The following is a 22,631-nucleotide window of genomic DNA, read 5'->3' as shown; positions in this document are numbered from 1 at the left end:
ATCTTTATTTTGTTGCGCATGCGCTGTTTTCGTATCCTGTAGCACCTGACAAATTCTCTTTCCCTGTTGATCATCGAATTATTGCACAGTATAAAAGCAATATTAGTCTCACAGAAACAATGGTAAAAGCATTATGAATGATAAGATTATAGAAACTTTAATTCCGATGAAAAAAAGAATAGTTCTGTTGTATTATATTGAACAGAAATGGTTTACTTCTGTAACGCAAAGAGATCAGTGGCCGATGAGTATGGCTAAAATAGCCCATGTTAAATGTCGGTAGCTGTCGCATTAATAAGACCTTCACTTGTTGACTTGCGCTCTTGATTTGACGCTTTCTGTCATGACATTCATTATTTAATCTTCTTTATAATCACTTACTGAGTTGTGAAAACTTTGAAAATAGATTTACTTATTCAAATTAATAAGACTTGATGTTACACTAACACAGTACAGCCAATTGATTATGTTTAATTAATGACATTGGCAAACATCTATTCTTCTATGATCTAATAAACAAATGTGATCTGATTGGGAGCATGGCTGATTTGTGACCACACATTTTTCTAGCTCATTGGAAGATTTGGGACCACTATATGGTTTAGCTGCAATATTGTATCCACGTCCAGTCTTGTCCGCATCTACAAATAAATTGACACACTTTTCTGAGGCTTTGCGCAAGTAAAAATAGGTTCAGTTGCAAAATTTTCAACACATATAATCAGGGTTAGCATAGAAATAAGTAACAAATCTTTAAATGACATCTAGAAGCACGGTTAACTATTCATAACGTCGTTATTAAATAATAGAGAAGTCGTTACATCCATATATAACTTGTGTTGTGTTTTATGAATAGAAATAAGTAATTCTATGTTACAAATAGTGAAGAGTGTAACACTGAAATCTTAATCTTATCTTATCAAACAGTCTTTTTGTATTTAGGAGGTGACGTGAAATCATGTGAGTGTTCTAATTCAGGTTCGGTGGCCATTTTAAAAATGGACAGAAATTTCGTGTAGCTGTTGGATTTTATCAAATCATATAATTAGGCGGTATGGTTTCACCTTTATTTCAATGGGAATTGGTTTATTATATGTCATCAAATTATGACAAAACCTGCTCAAAGGAAGTCTTCAGAAACATCCACTAGTGGCTGGAGCAAGACATCACTACAGTAGTAGAACCATTTCTATATTTGGTCGACAGTCGTTATTGGGATTCAGTGATAAATAAATCCCCTAAAATCTGAGATTTTAAACATTTATCTAAGAAAAGGTATCTGTACTTTTATTCACACAAAGTTACATTTTGGTAAGCCACACAAATCGATGTAGGCCTAGTAGTTCATTTTACTATAAATATTAGTAACACATGCAGTGGAATATTAACCCCATGTGTATTATTAAGTAAATAAATGATGTGTACAAAAGCAATAAAAATATAAACTTTGCCTAAAAAAGAAATTTACTCAAATCTTATGAACATAATTGTTACATCAATTACTTTAAATGGGTATTTCCAGCTACTATAGCCAGGTGTTGGGTATTTTGTATGATCATTGTTTGTTGGTTTATTATTTATTAATTAACAAATGTGTAAAGAGGTGTGATTTAATTACGGCTGGGGCTATTTGCCACATGTGGTAAGACAATCCGGAGACTATTTGCCACATGTGGCAAGTCCCCATACCGCAATTAACAACCGATTTCAATGAAACTTACAGATAACGATAACATTAATAATATCTCTGCGTGGGTAAAATTTCGACCACTTCCGGTTAGCGGTTTCGGAAATATCAGGTTACCACACATTTCATGTGGCACGGCTACAGACCACAATTATCAACCGATTTCAATGAAACTTTCAGATTATAATTACTTTAATAATATCTCAGAGTAGCCAAAATTTTAACCAGTTTCGGTTAGCGGTTTCCGAGATATCAGGTTACCACACATTTCATGTGGCACGACTACAGACCACAATTATCAACCGATTTCAATGAAACTTGCAGATTATAATTACATTAATAATATCTCAGAGTAGCCAAAATTTCGGCCATTTCCGGTTACCGGTTTCCGAGATATCAGGTTACCACACATTTCATGTGGCACGGCTACAGACCACAATTATCAACCGATTTCAATGAAACTTGCAGATTATAATTACTTTCATAATATCTCAGAGTAGCCAAAATTTCGCCAACTTCTGAGATATTATTAAAGTAATTATAATCTGCAAGTTTCATTGAAATGGGTTGATAATTGTGGTCTGTAGCCGTGCCACATGAAATATGTGGTAACCTGAAATCTCGGAAACCGCTAATCGGAAGTGGCCGAAATTTTGGCTACTCTTAGATATTATGAATGTTGTCATATTCTGTAAGTTTCATGGAAATCGGTTGATAATTGTGGTCTGTAGCCGTGCCACATGAAATGTGTGGTAACCTGATATCTCGGTAACCGGAAGCGGCCGAAATTTTGCCTACTCTGAGATATTATTAAAGTAATTATAATCTGCAAGTTTCATTGAAATAGGTTGATAATTGTGGTCTGTAGCCGTGCCACATGAAATGTGTGGTAACCTGATATCTCGGAAACCGCTAACCGGAAGTGGCCGAAAGTTTGGCTACTCTGAGATATTATTAAAGTAATTATAATCTGCAAGTTTCATTGAAATGGGTTGATAATTGTGGTCTGTAGCCGTGCCACATGAAATGTGTGGTAACCTGATATCTCGGAAACCGCTAACCGGAAGTGGCCGAAATTTTGGCTACTCTTAGATATTATGAATGTTGTCATATTCTGTAAGTTTCATGGAAATCGGTTAATAATTGTAGTCTGTAGCCGTGCCTAATATCTCGGAAACCGCTAACCGGAAGTGGCCGAAATTTTGCCTACTCTGAGATATTTGTGGTCTGTAGCCGTGCCACATGAAATGTGTGGTAACCTGATATCTCGGAAACCGCTAACCGGAAGTGGTCGAAATTTTGCCTACTCTGAGATATTATTAATGTTATCATATTTTGTAAATTTCATGGAAATCGGTTGATAATTGTGGTCTGTAGCCGTGCCACATGAAATGTGTGGTAACCTGATATCTCGGAAACTGCTAACCGGAAGTGGCCGAAATTTTGGCCACTCTGAGATATTATTAATTTTATCATATTCTGTAAGTGTCATGGATATCGGTTCATAATTGTGGTCTGTAGCCGTGCCACATGAAATGTGTGGTAACCCCCATATCTCGGAAGTGGCCGAAAGTTTTGTCACTCAGAGATGTTATCAATGTTATCATAATCTGTAAGTTTCATTAAAATCGGGTAACAATTGCGGTCTGTAGTCGTAAGGCTATATTGAAATTCTTGCTTACCACATGTGGCAAATAGCCACTGCCTTTAATTACATGTAACAAAGCTCCTGTGTATAACTGTATACCATTATTACTACTTAAGGTATTTTCATCATGTGACATTTTTAACTACAGGGCCATACATGTAACTTTTTAATCTTTGTGATTGTCAATTTTTCTGATTTTTTGAATATATGCATACACATTTTAAATTTTCTTGTCATGGTCATAATGGCTCCAATCCGCTGTAGTTCCTTCAGGAACTGTCTCTGATCAGACAATGTCCGCTGACAGTTCCTATCGCTTTCTATATAGCTGCAATATGAAAATACCGCTCATCTCCACCTCCGGTCTAAGGCTATTTTGGGATCCTTGCCGACTATTTTTCACCCTGATTCTTCTTTGTTTGCCAAAGGAATCATTTCTTGCCACAGCCGACACTTGAACATAGTGTTGAACTATTATAAATTTGTGTCAGAAATGACGAGAAATGATTCCTTTTGCAAAAAATAAACATTCACGGTGAAAAATAGAAGGTAAGGGTTCCAAAATAGAAGCTATATACATGTAGAGAGTGATAGGAACTGACAGCAGACATCATCCGATCAGAGACAGTTCCCAAAGGAACTAAATCCGCGGTGTTATGGTCACAAGAAATCAATACATTAAACGTATCCAGACAGACGATTTTTGACCAAAGTCAAAGAGAGAAGCAGACAATGTCATGTTGATTACCTGTGTTGCCACTACACATAACCTTAGCTAATTAATGTGAGTCAAGCAAAAAGACCACAAGTACTAATGATTAATGACTCAATCTATTATTATTACTAAATTTCTATAGGTATCTTTTTTCATACTTGACGACTCTTCAGTAACTACCCCGTCACTGTTAATTATCCATTATGAAATGCATCACATATATTATCCATAGAGTATCAGAATAAAAACATCTCTGTTTCTTCGACATTGGCAAATATACAAATCTACTCACTATCCGTCAGAGGTAAATTCTACATGTATTTGTCGGCGACAAACAGACCAGCAAAGATTTCGAGCCCTGTTTCTTGTATCAAAAGATATCAACATTTCAAACCAAATACGAAATTTAAATGAATACTAGTAATCGGCTTAATCCTACTTAACGAAAATTTAAACATATGGAGTCTGATCAATTGAGTTGCATTGTGAATTATTCCCCGGTTGTACGTGACAAGGAGTAGGGTTGCTTGTTCAACTTCGTGGGTTTTCTTCAGGTCCTTCGGTTTCGTTCCACTTCTAAAGCGCAAGTGAATTATGGAAATAAATTTGAACCATATGTTAGTCCTGGAATGACCAAATTTGTGTTGAGTGACGTTAAACCCCGTTTCTTTCTCTACACTGTGAATTATAATTAGTAGGATGAAATTACCCAGACAACCAATCAATTCAAGTTACATGTAGCATTATATTTTAGCCTAAATTAGTAAGTAATTATTTTATGTGTTAGTGAGGTCTTTATATATTTACAGAAACTTTTGAATCATTTATTTTTTATTGTAAAAATTTCTAATTAGGACATTTTCGTTTTTCAGAATTTGCCTTGATATGTAAAACTGTGTCCTTCAAGGACAGGGGCACACAAGAATAGTACTGTTGCCATGGCTTCACAAGTGGCAATGCGGTCAGAAAGCACTAGCAGTACATCATCAACTACAACCACTAAAAAGACTCCAAATGACTTTCTGTTTGGTCGTCAGCTTGGAGAAGGATCCTTTTCAACTGTAAGTGCTAACTAGCATATTTTTTTTCTGAAAACTACACTATGTACATGATATTCAAAGTTAATAGCAGTTTTTTGGTACCAGTACACATCTTTTGCGTTTATCAAGCAATATCTAATTTTACACAGCATAGTCCATGTTTTATCCTTAAAGACACCTTCCCGGGTACAAACTGGGTCATTTGATGATATATTTAGACTAAAAACATATTCAAACTAATTAATCTATCCAAAAAAATTTTCAATTCCCTCTCAAAACACTGTATTCGCAAGGAAATATCCCATGCTATAAAAATCTATTATCAGAGGTCATGTTTGTGTCACGTGACTTGGCTGTCATGGTAACTAGCAGGACTGCCGACAACCAGTATCGCAGCGCAATTTGCAATACATATTTTGTCCGTTGCTAATCAAAAATTAAAATCTTAACGTTTTTGATTATTAATATGCCTGTCATTTTGGATATTGACACGAAGATTTATCCACATTTCTCAACACTTGCAACGTGTATAAAATATCAAATACATTTTATAAACAAAACTGAATTCTCCGTGTGACATTTTTTTCCCCAAACTACCCAGACTCAAATTCATTATACTATATAATACAGGGACATAACTCTATGAATTGGGACTATTAAACCGGAAATAGGGAATCAAGTAGTACCACTCATGTTGCGAGACATATCAATTTTGAGTAATTATATCAGTATTCAGTGTATCCCCCACGTATTGTAAATAAAATATAAAAAATAAATACGTGCAAACTGCGAATCATTAATATGCCTGTCATTTTGGATATTGACACGAAGATTTATCCACATTTCTCAACACTTGCAACGTGTATAAAATATCAAATACATTTTATAAACAAAACTGAATTCTCCGTGTGACATTTTTTTCTCAAACTACCCAGACTCAATTCATTATACTATATAATACAGGGACATAACTCTATGAATTGGGACTATTAAACCGGAAATAGGGAATCAAGTAGTACCACTCATGTTGCGAGAAATATCAATTTCGAGTAATTATATCAGTATTCAGTGCATCCCCCACGTATTGTAAATAAAATATAAAAAATAAATACGTGCAAACTTATTGTAAAATGAGATAACAAAGTAAGAATTCCCGTAAAATATTATTGTTTATATTAAAATGAGTGGGACTTCGGAAGCCGCTGCCAAGAATTGGCTTCAGACATAAGGCCTAACCAAAAGTCTACATTCAGAAATGTTCACAGTTACCTGTAGCAGTGCTAAAATTCTAAAAAATCTTAAAAATGAAATCTAATCATTTGTTATAAATTAAAATAATCTTGTTATTTAGGTGTTCTATGTTGAAACTGAAAAACTGCTAATCAATTTTTAAATTTGCTAATCAAATTTGGCAAAATTGGACTTTTTGATTAGCAGTGCTGCTAATCATCTGTGAAAAATTACCGACAGCCCTGGTAACTAGCTACAAGTGCGAAGCCTGAGAATTCACTGCATATTATAAAAGACAATGTTGTCTTTAATTGCTGTCCATTTATCATAAATATTGTAGCGTCAGTAAATTCTCGGATGATCCCCTGCCGTAGAAACTGTTGTATGTTTTTAGGTATCTCACTTTTTCCACGTCTGCTGGCTAGTAAGTTTATCAACATATACATCAAGCGCGCCCTAATGCCAAGATGCCAGACAATCTACGTGTGCAAACTTTGACGTAACTTGAACAGACGGCCTTTAATCGTCAGACTGCCAATTAATGACACCCTCTCATATTTGTCCAGTGTGCACTCCATGGGTGTTTTTCAAGGAATCCATTATTTTTCTTGTAAGATAGGGTGTATCTTTCCATATACACCAAAATTGCTATAGTTTTATTGGAAATAGCCACCTGATAAATACTTTTATGGGAAAGTATCTTTAAATTAGTAAAACAAAGCCGAAATATCAATGCTCTCTTTTTGGATGGAATCCAATTAAAAGAGGTGCAAAAAAAGATTTTACCCAACACTTTTATAACACGCTGGATTATTTATGCTGAATATCGCAAAATGTTTATATCATTGTATCTTTGCAAATAGTGAACAAAATTGAACCATTGTTGTATTGAAATTCTTTTAAAATCAAGCTTTACAATATTGTAGTTTGCAATGGATTTAAAGTCTCACAAATGACGATCTTCGACTTTAAAAGAATGTTTTATCAGGTGATATTTTTGTACTAGGAGATCTTAATTTATTATTGTAGGTATACTTGGCTAAGGAATTGGAAACGGGGAAAGAATATGCAAGTATGTAAAATAATTTAGTAGTCTTCCTATAATAGTTCTTTATTGGCATTTAGTGATTGGAAACATAACAAAACTGACACAGTTACATGTATATGGGACAACAATCACTGGTTTATTATACACAGGAACGATGTTTCGATAAGTATCCTCTTATCATTATCCAGCACAATGACATTTAGAGGATACTAATGTGTTTAATAAACCAGTGATTGTTGCCCCAGGCAAACACAGAATTTGGGAGAGTGAGTTTACATTACATATAAAAATATATCATATTTAAAAGATTTGATGAGTATTTACAGAGAAATTTAAATGCTTTAGATAGGCAGTAATTGTTATTTTTTTTTGCACAGATCATAAGGTCAGTCATTGAGTTAAGTGGTGTGGTTTCGATTCCCAGCTTGTACGTGACAAGGAGTAGAGTTGCCTGTCCAACCTCCTTGCTTTTCGCTGTATTCCTCCCAATGCTAAAACAAATTATTGAAATAAAATTGAACCATGTATTAGTCCCAAAATGACCTAGTTCATGTTGAGTGGCCTTTAAACCCTATTTATCCCTCTCTCTCACTCGCTTTTCAAGATTTAGCTGTCATTTCAAATTTATCCTTGATAATTATAACAAATACATTGCCATAAAAATAGTTCATTGTCTGGAAAATATTTTGTCCAGAGACATACTTAAGCTTCTGTTTATTAGTATTTTCCTGTTTGCTATTTTTCAGTTAAAGTTTTAGAGAAAAATCATATAATAAGAGAGAGAAAGAGTGGCTATGTTATGAGAGAAAAGTCGGTACTTTTAAAATTAAACCACCCTTTTTTTATTCGACTGTATTGTACTTTCCAAGATGCAGACAGATTATGTATCCTTGTTATAATATGGTCAGTTGCCAGCATTTGATAATCTTTTATACTACAGTATATTATAATGCACCTGGGAGCCAAGGTGGCTATGATAATGGCTTCACTCCCGGTGTTGGCTGAGAAAGTTCATTGGGATTTTCCAACGTGGTTTCTCATGTCAGTGATGCAGTACGGTGGGCCTGACAAGGACAACTGTCTAGGTACATGGTATAATAATAATAATAATTTTTTCTTATATAGGGCATTACAATATACAAATATCTCAATGCACTTTGCAATGTTGTGGGTAGAAGTTGAAGTAAATTATTTCAACGTTGCTAAGCATTTAAAAATTGATGGTAATACTCTTTAAATAAAAACGTTTTTTAACGATGATTTAAAGGACTCATATTTTTCTTTCAATATTTCTAATTGTAACAGGTAAATCATTCAAAGCCTTTGGTGCGTGTGCATAAATGCTCTATCCCCATATGTTTTGTTGGACTTCATAGTTGGCAAGTTGAGTCTGATAACTTCTAATGACCTTGTTAAACGTTACAGTGTTTGGATACAAATAAGTTCTTTTAAATACACAAGAGCGGAAGGGTCGAAAGTTGGTGTACACGTGAGAGATCCCCTGGCAGTTGAAATTTAATGTAAGAGTAGGCCTTAGTGCCACTGTCCAGGCAAAATTTCCCTTGTTGAAGTCTGGTTATATTAAAGTCAACAAGGACAAAACTCGATCAGACAAAACTCCACAAGGGCAAAACTCCATCAGACAAAATCCCACAAGGAAAAACTCCACCAGACAAAACCCCACAAGGAAAAACTCCACCAGACAAAACTCCAAAAGGGCAAAACTTCATCAGACAGACACAGAGCTCCATTAGACAAAACCACACAAAACAAAAGTCCATCAGACAAACCTCATAAGGACAAAACCCGATAACAGAAAGTCCTGAAATGACTTATTGTGTTGAATTGATGTTAAACCATATTTACTTCTTTAACTAAATAAATAGATTTTGTTATGAACTATGCTAGTAGAGGAGAGTTATTAGATTATTTGAATAAGTTAGCATGTTTTGATGATCGGTGTTCTAGTTTTTATGCAGCTGAAATTGTTTTAGCTTTAGAATATCTACATGGTTTAGGGATTATACATAGGTAAGTTCTTCATAAGAAGTTTTATTAGAATATAATTGCTATTATAAAACTATTTATAAAATCCCAGCTAACTATTACAGGAGAATATAAACTATTTTGGTTATACTGTTCATATATTAAAATATATGTCCTTTTTTGTATACTAATACAACTATTTCACATTTCCATACAATTACAAAAGTTGTGAATCTTTAAAATCAATATATTTTTTAATATTAAAATCGTATAGGAGTCAAAAATTTGATCAAATTTTATTAGTTTCGGTTGATGTTGTATTATGAAGACTATATAATCGCTTTGAAAAACCTCAAAATACTATTCAATTGTGAATATGTTTTTGATCACTAATTTTATAACTCTTCTTTATTACTTGATTTCACATACATGTAAATATTGAACAGACCAAAACAGTCCGAAACTGCTGTTCCTTAGATTGCCTAAAACCATCTGAGACATGTGAACAGCTTAACACATTATTGGACCATTTACTAATTGGTGCAGGCACCACAGTTGTGCACATGACTGGGCAGTTTCAGACAGTTTAAAGAACCCTAGCTAGTGCAATTTGGGTGGTCTAAGGGCTAAAGGGTTAACAGCCTTTGTGTAGTATATCCCTAATATACAAAAAAGTCTCAGTGCTTGATGCCACTAGTGCTGTTTAACCGAAATGTTAAACATGTGATTGTAAATATTTATTTGTTTTGTAGAGATTTAAAACCAGAGAATATTCTGCTCAATGAGAAGATGCATATTCAAATTACAGACTTTGGTTCTGCTAAAATATTAGAAGATAGTGATAGTAATGGTAAAGTTGGTTATATTTGTATTTAAATTATAGATTAATATTTGCAGGTTATATATTTTCTGTTCAAATTACTTATATAATGTATAATTTATAGATATGTTATAGATAATCTGTACACATTCTTAATGGCTCTAATATTAACAAACAACAAATATACAATATATACATATTTATTATCAGTTTTATTTATATATATACAGTCTATAAACATTTGTTATTAGCTTTATTGATAAATATACAACCTATACACATTTATTATCAGGTTTATTTGCACATGTACAATCTATACACATTTATAAACAGCTCTAAACACAAACAATATATACATAATCTATACTGCTCAAATTAACATGAAACAGATATACAATTTATACATGTTTCTATAAGCTTACAGCTGGAATACACAAACAGATGCATACATAATCTATACACATTTATTAACTGCTGAAATAAACAGGAAACAGTTATAGTCCTATACACATTCTATACACATTTTCTAAACAGCAGTAATACACAAACAGATACATACACATTCTATACAGATTTATTAACAACTCAAATAGACAACCAACAGATACAATTAGCAACTTTAAGGTTTAATTTCTATTTTATTTTATTTGTAGCTTTAGATAATGCTACTCCAGATTCTGGAAGAAGAAATTCTTTTGTTGGTACAGCACAATATGTTTCACCTGAAGTTCTCGGTAGTAAAAATGCTTACTACAGGTACTTATATACACTATGTTAATTTAATAAAGTAAATAGTGAACAGCATTAGTAGATGTTGAGATGAGCATGAGAAATGTCTGAGAACAGAAAAGAAATGAAATGAAATGGGGTTTAACGTCCTACTGTTCTGCTCCAACTAGGCTAATGTCATGATATTTATCCAAAAATTGGCCGTTGAAATTTGAAGAAGTGCAGGTAAAAGTAACATTTGCTAGGCAGAATTATCTCCTCCTCATATTGCAAACAGAGAAAATAATAAAGTAATGTTTATTTTGATTTCAAAATGACCAGCTTTTGTGCAAACTCCATTTCTTAGGATACCAGAACATGCACAGGTTCTATGCACAGGTTCTTTTTGAATCCAGGATAAAATTATTTATTTATAGGGGTTTCATTCATATCTTTCATATTATGGAGAGGACTTTGCGTATATTTATGGGGTTTTGTCTGCTCTCAATTAAGTAAATCCATGTCTTGTCACATCCTTTAAATTTCTCTTCGTGTGAAAATATTTAGTAAATTACTAGTGAGAAGAAAGCTACTAGATTAGATTTGAGCTATAATGTTTATCTATTTTTCAGTTCTGATCTATGGGCTCTTGGTTGTATTATATATCAGTTTTTATCAGGTTTACCACCATTTCGTGGAGGGTAAGTTAAAGATTTTAACTAAGAACATAATATTAAGAAAAAGTTGAATGTCACTGTTTACTCTGATGACTTCAGATTATAACCAATGTTTCCTCTAAAATCTAATTGTTAGTAGTCATTGTATGCAAATTTTAGTGCTGTCATGATAGTATATGTGTGCAAGATATTTGTACAAATGCCAGCTTGAAATCATTTCAAGATAATTTTGGCACAGCCCATCTCACATGCCTAATAAAACTGTATATGGCATTTCTAAGTGATATGGCGCTATCTGACAACCAGAATATTTATTTCTATAAGGCCTAAAATTAGGGCTGTTCGATATTCTCGATATAGTCATTTATCGCGATATGGTATTTTCAGACCCAACTACGATATCATGTGGCCAAATATCGTTGATATAGTGGTTTATCGAATATCGCCAAAAACTTCAAATATCGAAAAAAATTATCATAAAAATAGATAATAAATACACTATACAGCAGTTGAAATTAGCCGACTGCAATAAACTATAATAAAACTAATGTTTTGAGAATCGTTAAATGTCGAAAACACTTGCGCAGTGTCCGCAGCCATTTTTCACTGCATCGTGTATGCGTTACCTTTACTTTGTTTTTAGTCGACAATAAATTGTCAGTTGTTACTACATGTAAAGCTTTGGCCTACTAAACGCCTGAAATTTCCCACTACCGCAGCTAATTACCAGGCTATAAATAGGTTGTCATATTTTTAAAAAACGAATCTTTTTAGAAAACTCTACGAAACTTAATATCTGAAAGCAAGAATAAAACGATCTATAAATAGATTACTGTCCCTGTTAGGCCAGGAATACCGCAGCCAATCAAATGCTTGAATGGAAGATAGTCCGGATCATTTAGTATTTGTTAAACTGTTTGAACTTACAATACAAGACATGAAGACCGCATCTACTTACTTCCACTGCACGGGATATTTGAGAATTTTCTTACACAAGGTCACAAGCAGACGCTTTTTAAACATCAGCGGTTGTATTTAATTTTTATCCAAAAAGGATGTTGTTTTGTTCATTTTAATAAATCTATATTATAAAAAAGCAAAGTTTAAAGTGTATGAATAAAGCAATTATTACCCACAATTCTTATGCATTTAATGCATTTATATTTAATTTATTTAATAGCAAAGTGACATTATTATTAAATATCGCGATATTTAACTATATCGTTGAAAAGAAATGCCAATATCGATATCGTCCCTTTTTGCAATATCGTACAGCCCTACCTAAAATATGTGTATAAAGTTAAAGATACATAATGGAAGATTAGAAAAGAGCTGACAGTTCTCATTATAATAGTTAAAAACTAGATAATGTATCAGGAATATTCAGAAATTTCAGCCAAATTACTTCACTCTAAGCCAAGAAATTTCAGCCAAATTACTTCACTCTAAGCCAAGAAATTTCTTGCCCTTGTCTCAAAAATAAAAAAAACCTCTTGATTATCCATTTTTGCATTTAATCATCAGTGGCTGTTGAATGGTAGATCGGATTCAAATCTAATGAAAATCGTAAGCATCTTTTGGCATCAAGAGTTGATTATGGTCTTGTCTTGTTAATTAATGTCTAATTAATACTTAAGAAAAAATTTCAGGCCTAAAGAAAGACCCGCAATAGGCATATTTAGCTCTTCATAATGTATGTTTAAGTTTCTTTGTGGACTTGTTGTTAAATGTAGATCTTGTAATTTTTGATATGTTTATAATCTTTTTAGCCATGAATACCAAATATTCCAGAAAATCAGTAAACTTGATTATGATTTTCCAGAAGGTTTTAATCCAGTTGCTAAGGATCTTGTATCAAAGTTATTAGTAAGTAGATTTTTTATTCAAAAATGTAGTGTAATAGTGCAAAAATAGTTAAAGCTGATGATTGTCATTTGATTATTTAATATTTAATTAAGAAAAGAAAACCAAAATATCAAATGTTAAACGATCTGCCGAATTGGATTAAATTGGATTAAAAAGAACCCCATCAAAATATTTTATCTGACACTTACAGTTGGTACTGTCTTGTTTTTATTGCCTGCAAAGAATGCTAACTATTTCATTTCATCATATCTTTGTAAATACTGAACAGAATTGAACCATAACTGGACGTATTCCTTTATTTGATATTTTTTTCATATTGGAACCTAAATATTTTAAATTTTGTAAAATTAATTTTAGGTGATTGATCCTACACAGAGGTTGGGCTGTCAAGATATGGGAGGCTACAACCCATTAAAGAACCATGAATTTTTTCGATCCATTGATTGGGAAAACTTGCCAGAAACAGAACCTCCTACCTTACTACCATTTTTACCAGCAGCTCATGGTAACCCTGATTTATGGAGTAATAAAGTGGTAAGTCTGTTTGTACTACTATTAGATGGAGCTAGAAATCATTCTTATCCCTGATACTCATACATTACTACGTAAATTTCATTTCTTATTTCTGTTACTGTAAACTATGCAAGTTATAGTTTGGTCCTTGGTTTATACGTAACAAGGAGTAAAGCTTTCTGTCTAATCTCAAAGATTTATTCACACATTGAAACGATGTTGGACTCTAACACTAAAAAGATTGAGTTTTGATACAGAGTCACTTAGTAAACAATAACTGACTCCGTTTTATGAATCCATACTGTGTATTTCCATTAGCCTTACTAAGTTTTATATGGTGCATTATTTGGGTAATTGCAAGTTTTGATAAGACAAAAATACATAGTTTTGGAAATAATCGGTACTTACAGACAATTATTGAGAGAAAATTAAAGATAGATATTTAATCTATAGAGTAATTATTTCTGTCTGTGTATTTATAGCCAGGGTTTGATGCTAAACGAATGGTAGAATTCATCACTACTAATCTAACCGAGTAAGTAATAACATTCCAGCTTTTCATATTTCTCTAACTAGTTCATAACACCAGCCCTTGACAATTGAAAGGTGAAAATACTGCCATCTGGGCAACTTTCTCCTCCTTAAAAGTGCACATGGAATTGAAAGAAATTCTGTTGTCCAAGCAATATTTTCTCCCTTGCTTTGTTCATTAAGTCATAGCAAAAACTAGTTCTATAACACCCCAATGGTTTGCACCAAGATTTGAGAAGTTAAGAGTCATGAACAGCTGATTCTGGTCATAAATGGTTGATTATGGTTATGAATGGTTGATTAAGGTGACAAACGAACTGTACACTAGAAGAGGAGGGGGGTTGGATACGATGGCCGAATGTTTAGTACATGCGTGCTGTATCATAAGGTCTATCAATAGTATCATTGAGTCAACTGGCGTGGTTTTGATTCCCCGGTTGTAAGCTACGAGGAGTAGGGTCGCCTGTCCAACCTTCCTCAAAAATGACCTAGTTTGTGTTGGTGGACTTTAACCCCATTTCTTTCTCTATCTCTCTCTCTCACTAGAAGAGGAGATAAAAAGAAGAAAGAACAGAACAGGAGTGGCCATTAGACCCTGTATGGTTAAACACCATTTGACTAAAGTATTGTGATAACAGTGAACTTAAAGCACCATTCCTTTCTTGTACTGATAGAGAGAAAGTAATATAGATTTATTTGAAAAGTTGCAATTATGATTCTGTTATGATTCTTAGTATATCAGAAGAAGAAAGAAGGAAAAGATTAGAAAAACAATCTAAAGAAAATGAATATCATCGATTTGTGGAAGGACATCTAATTCTGAAGCAAGGATTGATTGATAAACGAAAGGTTTGCAATACAATTTAACTTATTTAAGAGATAATTCATATTAAACTTTTTTTAAATGTCTATAGTCTGGAACATGTTTGAATATCCATATAGCATAATGAGATGAGCTACATGAAATATGAGTAGAATACATTTTAGTAGGAATACTGCTGTTACTTCAAAAATTTTTTAATCCATATCTACATGTAACCATCAAAAACGAAATCAACTGGGTAATCCCATACCAATTTCTTCCATGGGTACTGTTTGTGGCCATTTTCCGTTCGGATACATAGTAAACTTTTGAATGGTCGACATTAACTGATTACTAAATTGTCTTAATTTTACGGAGGTTGATAAAATGGTCTTTTACTGTGGCTTAGGTATATATTCTAGTCAAAAAGGAATTGATGATATTATATGCCCTACACCTAGTCTCTATTATCCATAACTATATTGTCTACAGTCTCTCAATAACCAAAATATTTTTTTCTTTGATCCCTTTGACAAATACTTAACCTGTTTAGATATACAGTCTGGGTGTCCAAGACTCTCATAGCCCTTATTTCACAATTCTGCTCAGAACATGTCTACATTATGTCTGTTCTGTGTTATATTTTAGGGACTGTTTGCCAGAAGAAGAATGTTTTTATTAACAGAGGGACCTCATTTATACTATGTAGATCCTGTCAATAAAGTGCTGAAGGGGCAGGTGCCATGGTTAGTTTTATTCAGTATATTTGATCATGAAGCTGAATATAGGAATTATGCTTGAAAGACTACTAGAAATAACTATTCTAGTGGCTGAAATACAAACGCCCACAAGCTTCTGATCTTCCACCTGTAATAAGAGTCTAGATAACCATGTCTAAAAGCTTGCCATACTGTTGTTTCTACTACAACAACAGGTCACAACTTTTTATTTGGCTTATGTAACCATGTTAAACAGTGTTAGCCCTGTTAACTTTTATTAGTGAACAACTGAATCATTCATGTAACATGTTTCAACTGTTTCCTGACATTTTGATGTCTAATTTACTTACTTATTGACAAATACTGTCAAATCTGTAACTGCATTTTTAAATGTAAAAGTTTAAACCTAATTTCTATACCAATAACAAACTTTTTTTATATACTGTCATGTTGACATTGATTGGTATAATTTCATTTACGTGTTTTATTTGATTTTTCAGGTCAGAAAATTTAAGACCAGAAGCCAAAAATTTTAAAATATTTTTTGTACATACGGTAAAAATGAAATTATTACTATCTTAAACAATATATTTAGTAAAATCAGAACTCTGCTGTATTTATACTCCCTGAGTTATTCTTAGAATGAGTAGTTGAGAATTAACATAAATTATACAGCTGGAGAAAAGAAGAAATGTCCTAATTGTAATTGTGGCTATTTGTAATTGATATATTCCTCTCATTCTGTGTAGTAAAACATGTTTACAGAAGGGATTATCTATAACACATTTTAGGGATACAATTCAGGTGTTAGTTTTATATGACTGTTCTTTTCTACTTACAGCCAAATCGAACATATTACCTAGAAGATCCAAACTCCCGGTCTGAAGAATGGGTGAAAAAATTACAAGAAGTATGGCAGAGATATTATGGATAAGAAAAGAAGTATTGTTACTATAGTTAGACATAACAATCTTGTTGTACACTGTATGGAGTTAAACCATCTTGTTGTGTTATCTATTTAATATTTATAGAATTTTTCATTTTACATACAGAGTATTGAATCTTCTCTGTTCCATCAATTTCTTGTGAACACTCTACAGACTACATTTATTATCTAATAAGTTTGAAATTTATACACAATTGTTTACATTAGTGCGATGAAGAAGCCTATTTAATTTCAACAATTTCTGTTAATTACTTCTAGAGTTATGGTTCTTGTTTCACTTTGGTGAACCTATAACAACTAAAAAAAGTTATCATCCGATTTGTATTAAATTTACATATTGTATATTTAAATTAGTAAAAGGAAGAAGACTTGTGAACGCTCTAACAACTAAAGTTATCATCCGATCTGTCTGAAATTTATACACATTATTTAGATCAGTAAAATAAATAAGCCTATTGAATTTCAACAATTTCTTTTAATGACTTCTAGACTTATGGCCCTTGTTTCACATTGTTGAACCCTGTGAACACTCTTAACGACTGAAGTTATCATGCGATCTGTATTACATTTATATGCATTATTTAGATTAATAAGATGAAGAAGTTATTGAATTTCAGTAATTTCCGTTAATTCATTCTATAGTTATGACTGTTGTTTCACTTTGTTGAATCTTGTGAACATTTGATCTGTATGAAATGCTACTATTACCTACAAAAGCATAAATATGTGATAACCCTTGTTGACTGCTTGGACAATTTAGCTTCTGTGGGCGTATGTTTCATTGTCTTCTACCTATCTTGATTTTTCATCATAGGTCAACTTATTTTATAGGTTCAATATTCTCAAATACAGAGTTCTACGCAACTTGGATACAATAAGAAGTTAGTGCCAACAGTCAGTGTATATTTTGACAAATACTATATATATTATCAAAATATTAAAGGCATGATGCATCATTTAGCACTATAGAAATCCCTTTGCAAACTATCATATTGTAAAAGTTTAATCCCTAATAGGAATATCAGTCAAAACATGGTTAAATTCCATTCAGTATTTACAAAGCTATGATAAATCGAAATTACATTGATCTATGCTGCTTGCATCTTTTATTGGTAGTGGAGGAACCTGATGGCCCTAGTTTAAATCAGATTGAATTCAAGCCGGAAGATTATGATTTTGTTTCCTTAATTAAATGTTTAATAATCAATCTGAGTACATATTAGCATAAATTAAGCCGCCTTAAATGCAAATTGTCTCTAAAATGCAAATGACACATCAAGCTGTTAATTATCTTAATTTCAGATAATTATCATTCTCCTTTTATGAAATATTCACTAGTTTAAAAAAACAAAACAATTAAGATTATCCATATACTCTTAATTAAGTCATTTAAAATTTATCATTTTGCATACTTCTGATTATTATTAGATGAACCGGTGGCTAAATACATTATTTACAGTATTGACCAAGTTAGATGGAGAAATTTTTATGTCTGATATCTACGTGTACTTTCACATGAGAAATTTCATATAAAATCAAATCTTAAAAATGATCATAAATCATATTATTTTTAACTTAATATAGAAATAATCAAAACAAAGATCTATACAAAACAATAGATGTAAGACTACATAAAGTCTCTGATTGTCATTTGATGAAAATTTGTTAATATTAGGCAGATGATATAAAGTAGAATGAAGAAATGGGGTTTAATGTCCACTTGTCACAAACTAGGTCATTTTGGGAGTTAACTCATGGTTCAATTTTATTTCAATAATTCGTTTGCGCGTAGGGTTCTTTAGCAGTGGGAGGAAACCGGAGAAAACCCATGAGGTTGGACAGGCAACACTATTTCTTGTCACATACAACCGGGGAATCGAAACCACACCAGTTGACTCGATGACAGACCTTATGATACAGCGCGCACGTGTTAACCATTCAGCAACCCAACCCCCCTACGATATAAAGACTAAAATCAAGACAAATTTCACTGAATCTTTTAATGGGCCTCTTCCTAATCTGGCTGAATCCACGCCAGGAGATTGTAAACTGTTGATATCTTGATTTCTTAAATAATCAATCTGTGTACACTTTAGCATGTATTAAGCATGGAATATTTCATATTTCCCTAAAAATGCAAATGACACACAGTCTTTAATTGAAGTAGTTATGTGTATAACAGGAGTGGGATACCTTGAGTTTGCCTCAGAGCAAATTTAACCCTATTTTACTTGGGAAATCAAATATAACTTGGGTAGGCTCGGTGCATCTGTATCTGTTTAATGTTTTGGTAGATATTTTTTCAGTCAGTGATCACCTGAAATTTGGGAAAATGTCTTGCATAAGATTTTGATCTATTTTTGTTAGTCTTTTTTGTGTGGTTATAATCTCCAGTAGTAAAAAGAAAACCTAAAGGGGATAACAAGCATGTACTACTGTCTCATCTACTATTGTATAGATCTTTGATCAACCCATTCATATTATTAAAAAAATTAATGACTATAATGAATTTTGTTTGTATATTATTTATATGCTTGTGATAATGACACTATACCGGTTATAATATTGTAGAAAAAACAGATGTACATGATTAAACATACATATAAGGGACCATCGCAAAATTTCAGCACTTGCGTCCAAAGAATAACCTGTAGAACTGGGTAGGTGGGTTGAACAACACTGCAGATAGAAAGTTGTAAATTAAATGTTTAATCGAGGACGGTAACATGTCAACATTCTCTTTTCTTTTCTCGAGGGGATGGGAAGGTTGAGATCTATTTGATTGTTATTCGGTTGGACGCAGGTATTGAAATTTAGCGACAGTCTCTAACTGGATCAAATAATGACTGTATATTACTTGATTTAAAAAACCATTGTCATCGAATTTTGAATAAGACCGACCTAGTTTATTTGCAAACTTCAATGCTTGAATAATTCAATATGTAAGTAAAAAAAAAAATTTAAAATGAAAAGTTATGTCCTGAATGATTTGTTGTAGGATGTGTGTAATTATGTAATACCAACCAGAAAACTCAATATATGTGTATAGAGTTGTCTGGCTTCCCTGTTTTATTAACGAAATATTAGTTAATGTTTCTAATTACATATATTTATTATACTATTTGCATTAATGTGAATATGTGAGAATGAGTCTATTGTATGTAAATAAATTGTTAGATATCATCAATCCATTTTAATCTGTTTAATTATTATGCTGAAAGGTGGGGAGGATCCTGCTATGTTTCATCCTTCTGTCAACTCTAACCACCCACGTTTTGCAAGAGATGGATAGAGAACAAGCTAAAAACAAAAACGATTTTTTGTACAATCAGGGGAAATAATCTAGAAAGTTATCGTCTGAAATGCGCAAATATCAAAAGGGACTGAGATCTTTGGGATATAAAGATATTTTTTTAAGTTTCATCAGAATCAGATAAAAATTGTGAACTTTAGAGTGTCCACAACCTTCGTATTGCATACTTTTACACAATTTGTGTACAAAGAGTGGCAGTTTCATTTTGATTTTCCCGAAATTCGAATTCAACCTTCATTATGGTGGAATGGTGAAATATTTAAACGGTTTTTAAAATTGGAAAAAAACATTGTGACCTCTAGAGAATCCGAAAGCTAAAAATGTGATTTTTCAAACAATCGGGAGCCATAATCCAGGAAGTTACGTTCGGATATACGCGATTATCAAAAGGAATCAAGATCTTAGATGTGTAATGATGATTTATCACCCAATAATACATTCTACAGTAGATATCGCTTGTGTGATATATTTCATAATCTACATGAATTTGATTGGTCAGTTGAAAAGGAACTACTTTTTTTTAATTTCAAAGTTACTTTTTTTTTTTATTAAAAATGAACTATTGTTATTCAATTGACCTTGATGGAAACACTGGGTCAATATAAAGGACTTTGCAATGGTTGAATTGCTGTCAAAAAATGATATATCACTATGCCGTAATGTTCAGTAAAAGTGAAATCTACAGCAAAAAATTATATTTATCTATTTGTGCATGTAAGAAGGGATTGGGTGGTAAATAAAATCTCCTACTCGTCTTTTTTGATATCAAAAAATATCAACACTTGTTGATAAAGTAAAAAAAAACTCTTTTTTTGTTACTTTATCAACTTGTGTTGATATTTTTTGATATCAAATAAGACTGGTAGGCGATTCTCTATTTATTCACAATTTTTTTTGTCCCCCGCCTTTCGAAGAAAGCAGGGGACTATTAAAATGGGTTCGTCCGTCTGTCTGTCTGTCTGTCTGTCCGTCTGTCTGTCCATCTGTCTGTCCGTCTGTCTGTCCGTCACACTTTTTGGGACACAATAACTCTCTTCCTAATTGAGCTAGAATGTTCAAACTTGGTGTATGTGTTTATTAGGTCATGCCTTGATGGAGTTCGAAGATGAGCATTTTCCGCTTAGGGTAAGCAGAGATAAGCAATTTGATTGGTTGATGCTTTGGGACACGATAACTCTCTTCCTAATTGGGCTAGAATGTTCAAACTTGGTGTATGTGTTGATTAGGTCAATGCCTTGATGGAGTTCGAAGATGAGCATTTTCCGCTTAGGGTAAGCAGAGATAAGCAATTTGATTGGTTGATGCTTTGGGACACGATAACTTTTAATTGAGCTAGAATGTTCAAACTTGGTGTATGTGTTTATTAGGTCAATGCCTTGATGGAGTTCGAAGATGAGCATTTTCCGCTTAGGGTAAGCAGAGATAAGCAATTTGATTGGTTGATACTTTGGGGCACGATAACTCTCTTCCTAATTGAGCTAGAATGTTCAAACTTGGTGTATGTGTTGATTAGGTCAATGCCTTGATGGAGTTCGAAGATGAGCATTTTCCGCTTAGGGTAAGCAGAGATAAGCAATTTGATTAGTTGATGCTTTGGGACACGATAACTTTAGTTCTAATTAAGTGAGATTGATGAAACTTGGTGTATAGTTTCATTACAGTAATACCTTGACTAAGTTTGATAATGAGCATTTTCTGCTCAGGGTAAGCAGAGCGATACGCAATTTGATTGGTCGAGACTTTGGAAAACAATAACTCTCCTACTTTGATTGTCCCCCGCCTTTCGAAGAAAGCAGGGAACTATTAAAATGGGTTCGTCCGTCTGTCTGTTTGTCTGTCTGTCCGTTCCGCTTATTTGTGATAAATTTATATGTGTCCTCTAATTATTTTCCTATTTCGGCGGGGGACATCAGCCTCACTGTTGGCTTGTTTTAATTCGGATAAAAATTGTGACCTCTACATGGACAGCAAGCTAAAAACATGATTTTTTGTACATTCAAGGGCCATAATTCAGAAAGTTACGATCCAATACACGCGAATATCGAAAGGAACCAAGATCTTTGGGTTATAAACATGTATTTCAACTCTCATCAAAATCGGATAAAAATTGTGACCTATAGAGCGTCCACAAGCTTGATATACCAGATGCTATACTCTATTTGCGTACGAGGGGCGGCGATTATGTCCGGCAATTTTGGCCCGATTTTCACAAAATTCCAACTCAATAAACATTACGGTGTAACAGTGATATATTTAAATCGGATAATAATTGTGACCTCTAGAGGGACAAGAAGCTAAAAACATGATTTTTTTTAATACAATCAGGGGCCATAATTCAGGAAGTTACTATCCGATATGCCCGAATATCGAAAGGAACCAAGA

General features: G+C 33.0%; 1 protein-coding gene across 1 annotated transcript; it reads left to right on the top strand.

The window, feature by feature from the left end:
* Position 1: 1 nt before the first annotated feature.
* LOC126810732 (3-phosphoinositide-dependent protein kinase 1) lies at positions 2-20,123 on the top strand. Its single transcript, XM_050535963.1, has 15 exons — positions 2-122; positions 4,923-5,111; positions 7,350-7,392; positions 8,115-8,252; positions 9,255-9,399; positions 10,107-10,204; positions 10,828-10,930; positions 11,515-11,583; positions 13,329-13,425; positions 13,783-13,959; positions 14,421-14,473; positions 15,204-15,318; positions 15,920-16,017; positions 16,491-16,545; positions 16,832-20,123. The coding sequence occupies exons 2-15, from the start codon at positions 4,989-4,991 to the stop codon at positions 16,922-16,924; spliced, it is 1,407 nt and encodes a 468-aa protein (XP_050391920.1). The 5' UTR covers positions 2-122; positions 4,923-4,988; the 3' UTR covers positions 16,925-20,123.
* Positions 20,124-22,631: the final 2,508 nt, after the last annotated feature.

Source organism: Patella vulgata, chromosome 2 (genome assembly GCF_932274485.2).
Source record: "Patella vulgata chromosome 2, xgPatVulg1.2, whole genome shotgun sequence".
Classification (NCBI taxonomy): domain Eukaryota; kingdom Metazoa; phylum Mollusca; class Gastropoda; family Patellidae; genus Patella; species Patella vulgata.
The sequence above is the reverse complement of the archived record's forward strand: the minus strand, read 5'-3'. Positions and strand labels throughout refer to the sequence as shown.

Coding starts and splice junctions, on each gene's coding strand:
- LOC126810732 (XM_050535963.1), top strand. CDS start 4,989: ATGGCTTCACAAGTGGCAATGCGGTCAGAAAGCACTAGCAGTACATCA. Junction 11,584..13,328: donor TTACCACCATTTCGTGGAGG/GTAAGTTAAAGA, acceptor TAATCTTTTTAG/CCATGAATACCAAATATTCC. Junction 13,426..13,782: donor ATCTTGTATCAAAGTTATTA/GTAAGTAGATTT, acceptor AATTAATTTTAG/GTGATTGATCCTACACAGAG.